The sequence below is a fragment of the Pongo pygmaeus genome, chromosome 22 (genome assembly GCF_028885625.2).
Source record: "Pongo pygmaeus isolate AG05252 chromosome 22, NHGRI_mPonPyg2-v2.0_pri, whole genome shotgun sequence".
Lineage (NCBI taxonomy): Eukaryota > Metazoa > Chordata > Mammalia > Primates > Hominidae > Pongo > Pongo pygmaeus.
This window is the reverse complement of record NC_072395.2, coordinates 55,685,295-55,701,600: the sequence shown is the minus strand read 5'-3', so window position 1 is coordinate 55,701,600 and position 16,306 is coordinate 55,685,295. Positions and strand designations below refer to the sequence as shown.

The 16,306-nt window shown below is 46.2% G+C and overlaps 1 protein-coding gene across 6 annotated transcripts in view; it reads right to left on the bottom strand.

The window, feature by feature from the left end:
- PDE9A (phosphodiesterase 9A) overlaps positions 1 to 16,306 on the bottom strand; it is a 123,495-nt gene that overhangs the window by 33,277 nt on the left and 73,912 nt on the right. For 4 of the 6 annotated variants that reach the window (XM_054468898.2, XM_054468901.2, XM_054468903.2 and 1 more), the window contains 3 exons: positions 9,796 to 9,975; positions 9,621 to 9,675; positions 8,320 to 8,390 (listed from right to left, as the gene is read on the bottom strand). In XM_054468898.2, the coding sequence (XP_054324873.1) occupies positions 8,320 to 8,390; positions 9,621 to 9,675; positions 9,796 to 9,975 (306 nt within the window). The remainder of the gene's footprint in view (positions 1 to 8,319; positions 8,391 to 9,620; positions 9,676 to 9,795; positions 9,976 to 16,306) is intronic. The other 2 variants (XM_054468902.2, XM_054468905.2) reach the window with 2 other exon arrangements.

Here is a 16,306-nt window from a genome sequence, read left to right as displayed (position 1 = left end):
CTCCGGAAAGAAATTCTCCCGGTGCAGTGGCCCAGGGCAGACTGGCTGGAATCAGCTTCCCAGGTGGGTTTCGAGGCGTTTCCAGGGTGAGGGGTCAAGTAGGGGCATGGCTTCCCGGGACACTGCTACTTTCTGCCAGGAGGACGAAGAATCTGGAGAGTGCGATATTTGGATCTGGTCCTGCTGATGTGCTTCTGTGCCACAGAAACCTTCTCCACCCCTCTTCTACCCAATGGCTAGAGGACGTGGGGTCCGGAAGCGCATGTGGCTGGAGCTAGTGTGGTCGCTGTCCTGATGGCCGAGTCCAGATGAGCTGCTGCTGGGGAAACACAGGGCACCTGAGGTCGGGACGTCTTTGTCCAACCACTAAGAATCCACATTCTCCTTTGGAGCCGGGTCTCCGTTTTCTCCAGCATCATGGGCCCCTCAAGGAAGCTGATGCATGCCACAGGCCGTCTTCTCAGAAAAGGTACCCAAGGACACATTTTGGGTTTGCATGTGGATTGGGAAGCCTAACGTGGCCTCCATGGGTGCTCCTTGGCCTTGTCTAGATTGCAGGATCCCACTCATGCCCTGTGGATTTGCCACGTGGACACTGGCGTGAGCAAATGGACAATTCAACATCAGTGGCAGGAAGGAGCTCAGTCTGATTCACACGTGGAAGGCAGCACATTCTGAAAGTGAGTAGATCTGGGGAAGGGTTGGGCATGCGGTGTAGACTGCAAACAGGGCAGCTGTGCCCTCTGCCCAAGGTCCATGGACCATTGACTATGTCTTAAATGTAATTTTTCCTGAATATAAAATATCCTATTATCATTGTAGGAAGTGTAGGAAATAGCACTTCAAAGAAGAATATTTAAAAATTTATCTAGGATCCCATGGGCCCAGAAAACAACTCAGTTAATATTATTTGTATTAATGTGTGTCTTTCCAGGCTTTCTGCCCACTCCCAGGCCTTCTAAATATTCATCCTGTTTATCTATCATCCATCTATCTATCTATCTATCTATCTATCTATCTATCACCTACCTACCTACCTACTCACTATGTATCTGTCCATCCATCCATTCCTTTATCTACTATCTATCCATCCTTTCATCTATCCATCCATCCATCCATCCATCCATCCATCCATCCATCTATGCATTCATCATATTTATGTATCTACCTATGTTCTATTTATCCATCCTATCTATTTTTCTATCCATTCTATCTCTCTATCCACCCATTCTATGTATCTACCTATCTTTCTTTTCTTTTTTTTTTTTGAGACAGGGTCTTGCTCTGTCACCCAGGCTGGAGTGCAGTGGAACAATCACAGCTCACTGCAACCTTCATCTCCTAGGTTCAAGTGATCCTGCCACTTCAGCCTCCTGAGTAACAGGGTCTAAAGGGGTGCACTGCCACACCTGGCTAATTTTTGTATTTTTTGTAGAGATGGGGTTTTGCCATGTTGCCCAGGATGGTCTTGAACTCCTGGGCTAAAGCAATCCTCCTGCCTTCACCTCCCAAAGTGCTGGGATTACAGACATGAGCCACTGCACCCAGCCTCTACCTATCTTTCTATTTACATATCTATATAGTATCTATCTATGTATGTATCTATGTATGTATGTATCTATGTACATACTATGTATGTATGTATCTATCTTCTATCCATCCTGTGTGTGTCTATGTATCTATACATCTATTATTAATTTTAAAAGATAAAATTTGTTGTTTTCTAACTTGCTGTTTTCACTCATCAGGAGGTCACGGCCCTTTTCCATGTTAGTGGCTGGTGTCCCAGCTCACGTTTTTCTTTTTATGCCCCAAAGAAAATGCTTATTTATCATACTGAGCAGGATAAATAAATACCAAGGGCTTCATGTCAGTTCAGATCACATTTTTGCTGCTAAATGAGTTTGCAACAAACCTATAATTTTTTTCACATGTCCATACAAGGCTCTGTTTTAAGCCAGCTCGTGGTTTTTGATGGGTGCATAGCGTTTGTATTGACAGTGCAGAGTCCACCAAGATCTGCTTCCCTGGCTACCTATTGGGGTGATGTTAAAATTAAGCTTCTTGGGTGACACAGCACAGCATCACTAGTATGAATCCCAGAGATGCAGAATTTGTGGCAATTAAAGTTTATGAAGAGGCTGTTGGCCAAGTAGATGGATAGTGAGGAACAAGATTGCAAAAGTGCATTCCTCAATGAAGAGAAAACAAGATGCCATGAAATGACGGGGCTGGCGGGGAGGTCTGCAGGAGGAGGCAGAGGTGAGCATGTGGTGGATGTGTGTGCCTGTGTCCCCGGGGGTCCTGCCTCCTCACTCCCTGGCCTTTCCAGGACACCCGGCTGCTTTGGGGAAGATTCCACAGCTCCCCTCTTCGACCCACTGCCAGCCTGCTCCACCTCAATCCAGAGGGAGGAGCGGGCCAGTCCTGTGGGGCGTGGGGCCTCGAGCTGAGAAGTCTGCAGACAGCAGCAGGATGGCCCTACTGTGGAGCCTGGACGTCGGCTCTGCCCATCATGGCCCAGTCCTCTGCCTTCAAACGCTGAACACAGGTGGGCACAGACCATGCACCGCAAACCAAAGCAGAGGCTCCCTGGCCCACTGGACCCTGCTAGGGGGCTGGGAGTCCAGCCCACGGCTGCCTGTTATTCCCGCTGACCAGGTGTGGACCCTAGGACATGCCTGTGTGTGGGGCTAGTATTATCTGGAAACCCCGGCTGTCCTTTTAAAAGGACTATAGGCCGGGCACAGTGGCTCATGCCTATAATCCCAGCACTTTGGGAGGCCAAGGCAGGTGGATCACCTGAGGTCAGGAGTTTGAGACCAGCTTGTCCAACCAACATAATGAAACCCCATCTCTACTAAAAATACAAAAATTAGCGGGGCGTGGTCACAGGCTGCCTGTAATCCCAGCTACTCTGGGGGCTGAGGCAGGAGAATCACTTGAACCCGTGAGGTGGAGGTTGCAGTGAGCCGAGATCACACCACTGCACTCCAGCTGGGGCATTAAAGTGAGACTCTGTCTCAAAACAAAACAAAACAACCAAAAAAAGGGCTTTGAAAGAGATTTTTGTGAGCTTCTGCAAGTCACAGGCCACCTGCAGAAAAAACTTTAAGGGTGATTTTCTGACAGACGCTGGCTTTGGGGAAATCAGCCTGGCGGGTGGGGAAGAGCTGAGCTGGGGGTCAGAGAGAGCCGAGCTGGAGGTTGGGGAGAGCTGAGCCGGGGGTGGGGGAGAGCCGAGCCGAGGCTCAGGAGGCTCTGTGCTGTGCTCCTTCCCCAACCTCACCGTGCTCCAGCAAGAGGCCGGGAACCTGGCAGGCCCAGTCCTTTGGCTACAGAGCTAGTGAAAGTTGTTTAAAGACATGTATGAATAGAGCTGTGTTTCAACACTTCCTCCAAGAGCCTCACTAAAGAGCCGGCGTAGAGCACACTTCCTGAGTGACGGAGAAAAGCAAGGCTTGGTTCTAGCATCCAGGCTCTGGGCTGTTTGTATGGCCTGTGTTAAACTTTGCCCCAGGCGGTCAGCTCCTGCCACGGCCCAAGCTGTGTTTAGGTTTTGGTCCAAGCCCAGAGCACGGGGACAATGGGTGGATGGAGCAGAGCTGCCCTGTGCCCCGGCCACAAACCAGGAAGGAAGGGAGTAAAGGGCCCTGCTTTAAAATCTCTTTTTAATGTTTCACCTCCAGCCAGGACATGAGGGGAGGGGCCTGGGTGTTCTGTTTACAAAATAATCTGTAACATAAGGGAAATCCCAGATCTCTCGAACAAGGCTAAACTTTATATATCAAAAGGAAGAAGAGCTTTGAAAGTCAATGAAGAGAAATGAAGAAATTTATATTCAATTCAGAGGAATTATACATTTAAGAAGAAGCAGGAAATTCCATTTAAGACAAGTCCACAACAATATAATGTGGCTTAAAGGTGGCCAATTCTAGTGGATGAATCCTTTAACTCAAGAAGCAGAAAACAGCTCGGCCAGGCACAATGGCTCACGCCTGTAATCCTAGCACTTTGGGAGGCCGAGGCGGGTTGATCACCTGAGGTCAGGAGTTCGAGACCAGCCTGGCCAACATAGCGAAATCCCATCTCTACTAAAAATACAAAAATTAGCCGGACATGGTGGCGGGCACCTATAATCCCAGCTACTTGGGAGGCTGAGACAGAAGTGTCCTGTCTTCGGGGGACAGAGGTTGCAATGAGCCAAGATCGCGCCACTTCTCTCTAGCCTGGGCCAAAGAGCAAAACTCCATCTCAAACAACAAAAACAACAAAAACAAAACAAAAAAAACAGCTCACAGCAGCTCATGTATAGCAGAAGCAGCTGTGTGTGCGCATGTGTGTGTATGTGATCATATATATGAATGTATCTGCACGTGCCTGGGTGCTTAGATGTGTGCATGTATATGTGACATCCTGACATGCCTGTGTGATTTCACATGTGTATATGTGAGTGCATGTGCACCTTTCTCTGTTTGTGTTTACATGTGTGTGTGCATATGTAGATGGGAGCATCTGCCTCTGGCCTAGCCCTGTGCATCGGGGTGTCGGACCAGGCTCCTGGCCAACTTCCCCATCTGGCTAGCTTCTGGCAGCCGTGCAGGGTTGGGACTCACCTTCTGAGAAGCTGGGTGTGCACCTACCCAGTGGCCTGCATGAGAGGTTCAGCTGCAGGCCCTCTCCTCAAAAGGACTTTCCCTTTCTGCCCTCCAAGCTTCCTGAAATGTCTGGGCTCTTGCATCTTTGGGTTAAGGCTCTGCTGCCCTTGTAGTGTCTCTGGAACTCAGAATCCCTGGGGCTCAGCACAGGTGCAGCATCCTGGCCATCTCCCGCTAAAGCACATCCACTGGAGAGTGGGAAGCCATCAGCCAGAAGTGCCCCGGGAGGATGAACCCAAAGCCAGGTGGAGTTCAGGAGGAGGACAGCCTGTCTGGACATGGCTGCCTCCTGGAGTGGGGGTGTGAGTTGCATGCCAGGGGAGGAGGGCAGCCAGGAGGACGGAGGAGAGGCCCCCCTGACCTCGCCCAAGCCCCTCCCTTACCCTCCACAACTCCTAGACTGTTCCTCCTTCTCTGCTCCTTAGAGAGGTGAGCTCCCTCAATCCCATTTCTGCAGTCCTAGGTCTCTGGTGCTAGAAATTAGTACAACTAGTAACAACTGGTTTTACCGGTAGAAGCGCCAGGAATTCTAGTCTGTGCAGTGAGCCTGAGCTTGGTGGGTCAAGAGTGGTGTCCTCTTCCAGGCCATCTATGTGCATTTACTGAGGGCCTTATGGGAAGATGCTTCCCTCTGAGAAGTGAGAAATTTTGGAGAATTCCGCAGCTAGAACAGGCTAGAGGGGAAGGTCCTATGGGCCATTTCTTTCAGTGGTCTTCGACTCACCTGCCACTTGGAGGTAAAATAGGAACACTTTTCTTCTGGCTTGATGGTTATTTTCCAGGGTCAGTTATTCAAAGACACACAGGGTTACTATTCATCTTGTTGTGGGCGACATAATTCTCTGTAAGAGTTTTGAGAGTTACGCCATGGCCTCTTCAACTTGCCTGTTTGCACTTTCTGGGAAGAACATGGGGGGAGCTGGTGCTGGCTTCCAGGTGGGGCGTAGGAGATGGGGGAGGCTGAGGAAAAGCCCAGGTGCTGGAGAGAGGAGGAGAGGTGGGAGGCACCTGCTGCCTGTGGGCATCTGCACACTCGCCCCGTAGTGACTGCGTGGCTTTTTGTGTCTGTAAAGGGGGGTGGTGACTCTGCAGCAAGCCTTTTCTGCATGCTTTGGCTCAAACCCCTACCCAAGTTTGGAGAATTCCCTGTGACATGGGGCTTGGTGGAGAGCTGAGCCAGCCTCCCGGTGCAGAATATGGAAATGCAAACACTCACTGCGGTGGGTTGAATTGTATCCTCCAGAAAGATCTGTTCACAACCTACTCCCTGGAACTTGTGAATGGGACCTTATATAGAAAAAGGTCCTTGGCAGATATAATTCATTAGGGATCTGGAGATGGGCCCATCCTGGATTTAGGTTGGGCCCTAAATTCAAAGAGAGGCATCTTTATAAGACCTAGCCGAGAGAGACTGGTGACATGGAGACATCCTGGGAGAATGTCATCACGTGAAGACACAGATGGAGATTAGAGCGATGCAGCCTTCCAAGCTCAGGAACGCTAAGGATTGCTGGGAACCATAAGGGTCTAAGAGACAGGCATGGAACCAGGGCCCCTCAGAGCCTCCAGAAATAGCCAGTCATGCTCATGCCTTGATTTCTGACTTCTGGCCTGCAGAGCTGCGAGAGAGTCAGTTTTGGTTGCTTAAGCCTCCCAGTCTGTGGTGCTTTGTGCGGCAGCCTCAGGACACTCACAGCCTCCCTTTGTGGGGCCTGCCTTGCAGCTAGACCTTGGGTGCATGGTCTGGCTCTGTCTAGATTTTGAACCTGTAGCCAGTGACATGGAGAAGCAGCCTGATATCTGCATAAGTGGTTGTGGAGCCTCTGGGGGGCCTAGGTCCAGAGTGAGGAGTACAGGGGAGCTGGTGCTGCATCTGGGGCTCAGAGATGGCAGCATAGGCATCCGCACAGCATCAGCTCTGCACGGGATTTGGGGAATTATTGCTGCTGCACAACTTCTGAGCCCTGTTCCCAAGCCTTCCTGGGGATCTGGGGAAGCTTCCTAAAATCCTTTAGGGAAAAACTCCTTTTCTGTTGAAAGCAGCCATGATCAGTTTCTGTTGCTAGCAGCTTTAGCTTTCTAACCTGCATTATCAAGGAATCCTCATGGAGTGCCTGGTCCTCTTCAGCCAGGTGTGCAGGGAGGTGACTCGTCCCAGAAGGGCAGGTAGCAGGCAGTGACAGCAGCCCAGCCAGGACCCTGGGTGCCAGTCCCAGCTTTATTTATTTTTCTAATTTGCTGAGTGAACTTGAGGTTACCTAACCTCTGTGTGGCTTCCGCGTTGACAACGGGGAACATGAAACTGTCTTGAAGATCCAGTGACCACATACATTTTTAGAAATGTCAATACACTTTGAAAAGTATAAATCTGACTATGTAAATCATGTTTCAGGAGAATCACTTGAACCCAGGAGGCAGAGGTTGCATTGAGCCAAGATTGTGCTATTGCACTCCAGCCTGGACAACAGAGCAAGACTCTCAAAAAAAAAAAAAGAAAAAAAAAAAAAAAAGAAAAGCGACGACATTCAGTCAATCAGCCAGATATTTTTGGTGATGCTGCAACTCTTAATGGTCTCCTGTCTGGATTCTGTTTATTTAGTTCCTAAGTTGGTAAATACGGTGCCTGTTAATCATTAACCTTTGCCTTGTCATTGACAAAGAGTTCACTTGTCAGGCTGTGAGTTGAACACAGAATTGTGAGGCCTGTGGAATTCAAGCATTGATCTTGATATTATGGATGAGGACAAAAAGGGTGCGTGACTTGAAGTTGTTTTCTTCCCAGAATTTGAGCTTTTTGATCATTGAATCAGGACTTGAATCGATGACACTCCTTGGCTCACTAGTCCTTTTTCTGCTTTTCCTTTGGTGGTGATTGGAGGCTGTAGTAGGCTGTTCTTCTGTTGCTATAAAGAGATACCTGAGGCTGGGCAATTTATAAGGAAAAGAGGTTTGATTGGCTCCCAGTTCTGTGGGCTTTACAGGAAGCCTGGTGCTGGCATCTGCTTGGCTCTTGGGGAGGCCTCGAGAAGCCTCCAATCATGGTGGAAGGCGACGAGAAGCAGGAGGGTAGAGAGGTGCCATGTGCTTTTAAACAACCAGATCTTGCGAGAACTCACTATCTCAAGGACAGCACCAAGCCATTTAGGAGGCATCTGCCTGGTGACCCAAACACCTCCCACCAGCCCCACCTCCAACATTGCGAATGACATTTCAACGTGAGATGTGGAGGGGACGTACATCCAGACTGTATCAGAAACCAAGAGATACCAACTTAGTAGACATATTCCAAAAAATTATGACCCACAGGGTGCCGACCAGTGTGCAGAGAATGTCTTCATTTACACAAACAAAGACACAGACAAGATACTCAGCAGAGGTTCTCAGAGGGGCTAAGTGTGGAGGGCTTCATGTGTTCATTTTTACTCTTTGGGGCTGAAAGAATGCTTTATACCATGAGCTGTGCTTCTTTTAAAATAGAAATAAAATGCTTAGTTAGTCACTGTGCTAGCCTTTGTTAACATCAAAGGTAATTTTCAAGTATTTCACAAAGAAAAGACATTCGTATTTACCTTCGGCACTGAACTCCTCCCCGTTCCAAGTGGTTAATTTGAATAGAGGTTAAAGGACAGAGAAGCAAAAAGGAAACAGAAACGTCACTCACATTCCACACGTTTCTCTAGTACAGCCAAGTGATTTGCAACTTCGGCTTTCAGTTCATTGATTTTGAATGCTCTAGGAATGAAAAAGAAAAGCGAGAGTAAATATGACCCTTAAAATTCTCAGAGCCAAAACTGGTTAAGCAAACACCTACTGAGTCCCTGCTGTGGCCATGGGCAAGGCCTCTAGGTGGGCTGGTGAGGGGCTGGGTGCCAACATGCTAGGACTTGCTTTTCAGAAATCATCATGTCCCATGGGGAGGAAAGAATCACCAAATTATCATGAGGTGTATTTTCTGAGCTGGTGGGCATATTTACTTCCTCAGGCCTGAGCAGTGGACCCAAGCTCTCTGGGGCGGACACATGGCCCTCTCTCTGCTTATGCGGTTGAGATGGTCCAGTCCCCGCACCTTCCCCCGATGGGCATAGACACCTTCGGAGGACCTGTTGTGCTCTCTGGGGCTCCAACCCAGTCAGTTAAACAATTCGAAGGTTTTTTTTTTTTTTTTTTTTTTTTTGAGACAGAGTGTCACTGTTGCCCAGGCTGGAGTGCAGTGGCGTGATCTTGGCTCACAGCAACCTCCACCTCCCGGGTTCAAGTGATTCTCCTGCCTCAGCCTCCTGGGTAGCTGGGATTACAGGCATGTGTCACCACGCCCAGCTAATTTTGTATTTTTCTTAGAGACGGGGGTTTCTCCATGTTGGTCAGGCTGGTCTCGAACTCCTGACCTCAGGTGATCCGCCCGCCTCCGCCTCCCAAAGTGCTGGGATTACAGGCGTGAGCCACCGCACCCAGCCAATTCGAAGGTTTTTAAAAAATCCCACCCGTCTGTGCTTTTCACCATTTTAATTAACCTGGGCAGTAAGATGCCACAGAGAAGTCAGTTTGAGAAAAGGAAAATACGGTATCCAGGTCAGGATTGCTGGGATGACTCCGATGAAAAGGAAGTCTCCTAACTACACAGAAGCTCAGCGAGGAAGCTTATTTTCCAATGGAGCCAATTCTCATAGCTTGTTCTCCCATCCTAGAAGAGCCGGTGGAGAACATTCTCGACCTCACGAGCTCATGTTCTAATGCGCCCACTCAACACAGTCTTTGGTCTAAGGTGAGCGTTTCCTGGGCCCCATCCAAGCTGGCTTAGTTACAGAAGCCACAGAAGGCTTCCACCTTGCGGGCAGCTCCTCCAGGCAGGTGAGACGGCCGCGCTTGCCGGCCAAGGCCAGCCTCAGAGCCTGGGGCCTGCCCTCGCTCTTAGAGAAAGATGTGCCCATCTCTGGCTGGTTGTAAGTTTAGAAGACTCTGTACCTTGAGAACTGCTCTGCAACCTGTGCCAGCACGCTCTGGATTAATTCTTCTCTCTCTACAAACCAAAGAAGAAAGATAGATGGAACACGGACAAGAGGAAAAGACGCGTAGGCCATTGCAGCCCGAATCCCACGTGTTGGGGGGCAGAGGCTGTGGCCGAGGAGCTGCCCGTTACCTGGAGGGATGCGCTGGCCTTCCTGGCAGCAGCCCTGGGGCTCTCTGGGCCTGGGCTCTACCTGTCCACTTTCAAATGCTCCTTCCCTCCGGGGCTGCTCCAGGCCCACAACCCGTCTGTCCCTCAGTGGTCTCTCAGCAGACTGGCCACGGCTTGTGGTTCTCTTGTCCTCGACACCAGCTATAAAAAGCAGGCAGGACTGGGTTTTCAAATACGGGAAGTTTCTCTTAGTGTCCAGGTCTATTTTATGGGGGCAATTACTGGGGCAAAGTGAGTTCAAGGCACGTCTCAATTCAGAACACGGTGTTCTCACGGCGGGTCTGCAGAGGGGAGGCAGGCCTGGGTCCAGCGAGTTGCTCCCTTTGTTGCCTGGCCCGTAAAACTGGGCTGGGTGGCTGGCTTTACAAGGTCCAGGTCCCAGGCTCAATGGAACCTGCCTGTCTTCCTGTTTCCTGACCAGGCCCAATGCCAGATACCTCATAGGAAGGTGTGGATGCTCACAGCGCTGTCCTTGTCAGCAAGGTGACATTCTAAGGAAGGGAGTGGTCTCTACCTGGCTCCAGCCATCCTCCAGCTCATGCCCCAGAACACCGAGAGCCCACACCAGGCTTAGTCATAAGTTCACATCATCTTCTATGTTGATTTGATGTCCAACCCTCCACTATAAACAAAACAAATAAAACCAAAGCTGCGCTGGGTACAGTGGCTCACGCCTGTAATCCCAGCACTTTGGGAGGCCAAGGTAGGCGGATCACCTGAGGTCGGGAGTTCGAGACCAGCCTGACCAACATGGAGAAACCCCGTCTCTACTAAAAAATACAAAATTAGCCAGGCATAGCGGCGCATGCCTGTAATCCCAGGTACTCGGGAGGCTGAGGCAGGAGAATCACTTGAACCCGGGAGGCAGAGGTTGCGGTGAGCTGAGATCGTGCCATTGCACTCCAGCCTGGGGAACAAGAGCAAAACTCCATCTCAAAAGAAAACAAAAAAACAAAACCAAAGCTGCCCAAACAAAAAATTTCAAGAATCCAACTTGGCAATGGGGCTCAGAAGCTAAAAATGTTCACAAGCACTGACCCAGGGTCCCATTTCTAGGAAATCATCATGTATGTACACAAAAGATATTCGTCACAGTGTTATTTAACACAGAGGAAACTGTAACAACCTGCACGCCCACCCAATGGAGATTCATTAAATAAATGATGAGAAAACTGTATCATCAGACATATATCTGGAATGATATTTTGTTATTAGAAATAATATTTTGAAAAATGCTCATGTCTGTTGTTAAAGTACAAAAAAAAAGATTTTAAAGCATAATAGAGAGTGATCCTGCTTTTGAAAACATATTGGGAGGGTATACTCCAAAATAATAATAGTAGTCATCTTTGGTTATAAGTTTTACGTAAATTTTATTTAAAAATGTTTGCTTCCCTCTATCTTATGCATTTTCCCTTTTTTCTTACGCATTTTCTATAATTAACATATATTAATTTCATTTAAAAAATTAAAAAAAACTAATCAGTTTAACTTTGCAACACCTCATTGCTTCAGCTGTCAAATGAGAGGGTAGACCAGATCACCCTAGATTCCCGCTGCCTTTAGCATTCTATGACTTGATAAGAAGAAAAATGATGTTTTGTTATATCTCTTGAAGCTACAAGCATAAAAATGTCAGCCAGAAAATTTTCATACAGCCATAGGTTGAACTGGTGCGAGCTCAAGGCCCTCACCTTAAGAAAGGCCCACACCTACTAGTGGGGGAAGATGGCTCCCATCAACAAGAATCATCACAGGGTTATACAGGCCACTTGGTGAACTCAGCAGGGGTTTAGATCACTTAGGAATTCTTTGGAAAAGGTAGTGTATCACATAACCTTTGAGAGTAAATGATCTCAGGGTCTTGAGATAAATTTAGAAGTCCATCAAATGATGAATATTTATAGACCACTTCACCCAACAGCAGCAGAGCGCTATATTCATTTCAGGCACCTACAGAGCATGTACCAAGATTGACCATATCCTGGGCTATAAAGGAAGTCTCACCCAATCTAAAGGAACTGAAGCTATACAGAGTATGTCCTCTGACCACACGAGGATCAAAGTAGAAATCAATAACAGAAAGATAGCAGAAAAATCTCCAAACACGTGGAAACTTAACAACATACTTCTAAATAACTTAAGGGTCAAAGAGGAAGTCTCAAGGGAAAATTAAAAAGACATTGAACTCAATAAAAATGAAAATACAACACAAAATTTAGCTGTGGGACCCGACTAAAGCAACGCTGAGAGGGAAATTTATAGCACTATGGGCTTCCATTAGAAGAGAGGAAAAATCTCAACTCAATAAGCCAAGATCCCACCATGAGAACCCAGGAAAAGAAGAGCAAAGTAAACCCACAATGATAGCAAAGGAAGGAAGGAGGGAAATCACAAAGATAGGGGAATAGAAATCCCGGTAACAGAAAACAGAAAAACAATGCAGAAAATCAACAAAACAGAGCTAGGTATTTGAAAATAATAAATTGTCAAACTTCTAGCAAGACTGACAAACAATGAGAGGGAAGACACAGATTGTCAATATCAGGAATGAAAGAGGGAACATCACTACAGACCCTGTAGACATCAAAAGGATAATAAGGGAACACTACAAATGCCTCTACACACATAACTCTGACATCTTCAATAAAATGGACCAACTCCTAGAGAAGCATGAGGTACTACAACTCATTCAATATCAAACAGGTAATTTAAGCAACCTATAGCAAAAGTCAATTTGTAATTTAAAAACTCCCCAAAATGAAATGTCCAGGCCAAGATGGTTCTAAACATTTATAGAGAATTCTACCAAATGTTTAAAAAGTCAACATGATTCTAACAATATCTTCAAGAAAACAGAAGAGGAGGGAACACTACCATTCTTTTTTTTTTTTTTTTTTTGAGACTGAGTCTCACTCTGTCCCCCAAGCTGGAGTGCAGTGGTATGATCCCAGCTCACTGCAGCCTCCGCCTCTTGGGGTCAAGTGATTCTCCTGCCTCAGCCTCCTGAGTAGCTGGGATTATAGGTGCCCGCTACTAAGCCTGGCTAATTTTTTGTATTTTTAGTAGAGCCGGGGTTTTACCATGTTAGCCAGGCTGGTCTTGAACTCCTGGCCTCAAGTGATCTGCCTGCCTTGGCCTCCCAAAGTGCTGGGATTACAGGCGTGAGCCACTGCACCTGGGCCCCGTTCATTTTATGAAGTTGGTATTATCCTGATACCAAATGCAGACAAGGAACAACAGTAAAAATAAAACTACATGCCAACATCCCTCATGAATATAGATACAAAAATCACTAATGAAATAGCAAGTAGAATTCAGTAATATACAAAAATAATTGCGTATCAAGATTTAGTAGGGTTTATTCCAGGGATATAAGGTTGGCTCAATATTTGGAAACCAATCAATGTAATCTCCAATCAACAGGCTAAAGAAGAAAAATTACATGATCATATTAACTAATTCATAAAAAAATCTGACAAAATTCAACACATGTTCATGAGAAAACTCTCATAAAATTAGAAATGGAGGAGAACTTCTTCAAGTTGATTAAAAGCATCAACCATAACCTTACAGCCAACATTATACAGTTGTTTCTTGGTGTCTCTGGGGGATTGGTTCCAGGACCCCCCACAAGGATGCCAAAATCCAAGGATGCTCAAATTCCTTATATAAAATGGTGTAGTATTTGCATATAACCTATGCACATCCTCCCGTACACGCTACATCATCTCTAGATTACTTAGAATACCTAATACAATGTAAATGTTATGTAAAGAGTTGCTATACTGTACTGTTTACTAATTTGTATTGTTCTTCTTGTTTTTAAAATATTTCTGATCAGTGGTTGGTTGGATATATGGATATGGAACACACAGATACAGAAGAGCCAACTGTACTTAATGGTGAAAAACTCAGTGCTTGGTGTCTAAGACTGTCACAAGACAAAGCTGTCTGCTCTCACTACTGCTAATTAACATAGTGCTGGGAGTCCTAGTCAGTGCAATAGGCAAGAGAAGGAAATAAAAGGCAAACAGATTAGAAAGGAAGAAAGAAAACTGTCCTTGTTTGCCAATGACATGTTGTCTACATAGAAACGAATCTACAAACAACAACAACAACAAAACACAACCCTCCTAGAACTAAGAAGAGAGTTTAGCAAGTTTGCAGGGTGGAAAGCATAAAAAATTCAATTGTATTTACTACAATTGTATATACTAGCAATGACCATGTAGACACTGAAATTATAAATAAAATACCAGTCACGCATAGTGGCGCATGCCTGTAATCCCAGCACTTTGGGAGGTCGAGGTTGGAGGATTGCTTGAGCCCAGGAGTTTGAGACCAGCCTGGGGAACAAAGAGAGATCTCCATCTCTACAAAAAAAAAAAAAAAAAAAAAAATACCCAGGTGTGGTGGTGGCATGTGCCTGTGGTTCCAGCTACTCAGGAGGCTGCGGTGGGAGGATTGCTTGAGCTCGGGAGGTTGAGGCTGCAGTGAGCCACGATCATGCCACTGCACTCCAGCCTCAGGGACAAAGACCCTGTCTCAAAAACAAACACACACACACCAGTACCATTTACAGTCACTCAAAAATGCCCCTAGGTGTCAAACTGACAAAACATATGCAGAAGTTGTATGTTGAAAACTACAAAACATTCATGAAAGAAATCAAAGAAGATATAAACAAATGGCAAGACTGACCATGTTAATGGGTTGGAAGACTCAACATAGTAAATTCTCCCCACATAGGTAAACAAGTTTTACAAAATTCCCATTGAAAGGCTAGCAAGACTTTTTTTTTTTTTTTTTTTTTTTTTTTTTTTTGGTAGAAATAGAGATTATTCTAACATTTAGATAGAAAGGGAAAGGACTCACAAGAATAAAAACAATTTTGAAAAACAACAGATAAAATGAGAGGAATCAGCCTATCTTATTTTGAGACTTATGACATAATTTCGGTAATCAAGACTGTGAGGTACTGGCAGAAAGACAGACAGGTAGAGCAATGGAAAGAAACAGAGGGCCTATGACCATGTCCATACAAATATGCCCAACTGATTTTTGACCCAGATGTAAAAGCAATTCAACAGAGAAAAGAAAGCTTAGCAATGACCATGTAGACACTGAAATTGTAAATAAAATACCAGCCACACATAGTGGCGTATGCCTGTAATCCCAGCACTTTGGGAGGTCGAGGTTGGAGGAATGCTTGAGCCCAGGAGTTTGAGACCACCCTGGGGAACAAAGAGAGATCTCCATCTCTCCAAAAAAAAAAAAAAAAAAAAAAAAAAAGCCAGGCGTGGTGGCATTCAGTAATAGTGTTGGAAATAGTGTTTCAGTAAATAGTGTTGGAAAAATTAGATATCCTCAGGCCTACAAAAAGAAAAAGAGCCTTGACCTAGAATTCAGTTTATATAAAAATCAATGCAAAGTGGACCACAGATGTAAAACATAAAACTATAAAACACAGAGAGAAAATAGGAGAAATCTTCAGGGTCTTTGGTAAGGTGGGGAGTTCTTAGACTTGACAGCAAAAATACAAACCAGAAAAAGATAAATTGATAGACTGGACTTCATCAAAATTAAATTTTTTGCTCAGAGAAAGATCCTGGTAAGAGGATGACAAGACAAGCTACGGTCTGGGAGAAAATATTTGCAAGACACGTATCTGACAAAGACTTGCACATAGCATATATAAAGAATGGTCAAAACTCAATGGTAGAAAACAAAACCAGCCAACTCGAAAGCAGGCAAGAGATGAGCAGATGGGTACTGGAGAAAGTCACAGATGGAAAGAAGCCCATGAAAAGACGCTGAGCACCACTCGGCCATTAGGAAATGCCAGTTACAACCGCAGTGAGACACCACTGCACACCTATCAAAATGGCTAGGATACAAAATAGTGCCAAACCCCAGTGCTGGAAAGGATGTGGAAACACGGCTCACTCACTCGTGGCTTGTGGGAATGAAAAATGGTACAGTCATTCTGAAAACAGTCTGGTAGGTTCTTCAAAAAACAGAAAAAACCAACTAAAGATGCAAGCATCAGGGCAGAGAGATTATGTACACGGAGAACTGATGTTCACACAAAGGCCTGTCCACATGTTCCCGGCGGATGTATTTGTAGTGGCCACAAATGCAAATGATGCAGATGCTTTTCAAGGGAGAATGGTTGAACAAACCGTGGTCCATCCATACCGCAGAGTATGACTCAGAAAGAAGGGAATGAACCACGGATACAGGCGACAACCCTGATGGATGCCAGGGGGTTGTGCTGGGTGGAAGGCGCCAATCCCAAAGTCACCTACTGCATGATTACATGTGTAGAATGTTACAGAAATGACAACATCATACAAATAGAGACCAGAGGCTGGGCATGGTGGCTCATGCCTGTAATCCCAGCACTATGGGAGGCTGAGGTGGGTGGATCACCTGAGGTCAGGAGTTCGAGACCAGCCTGACCAACATG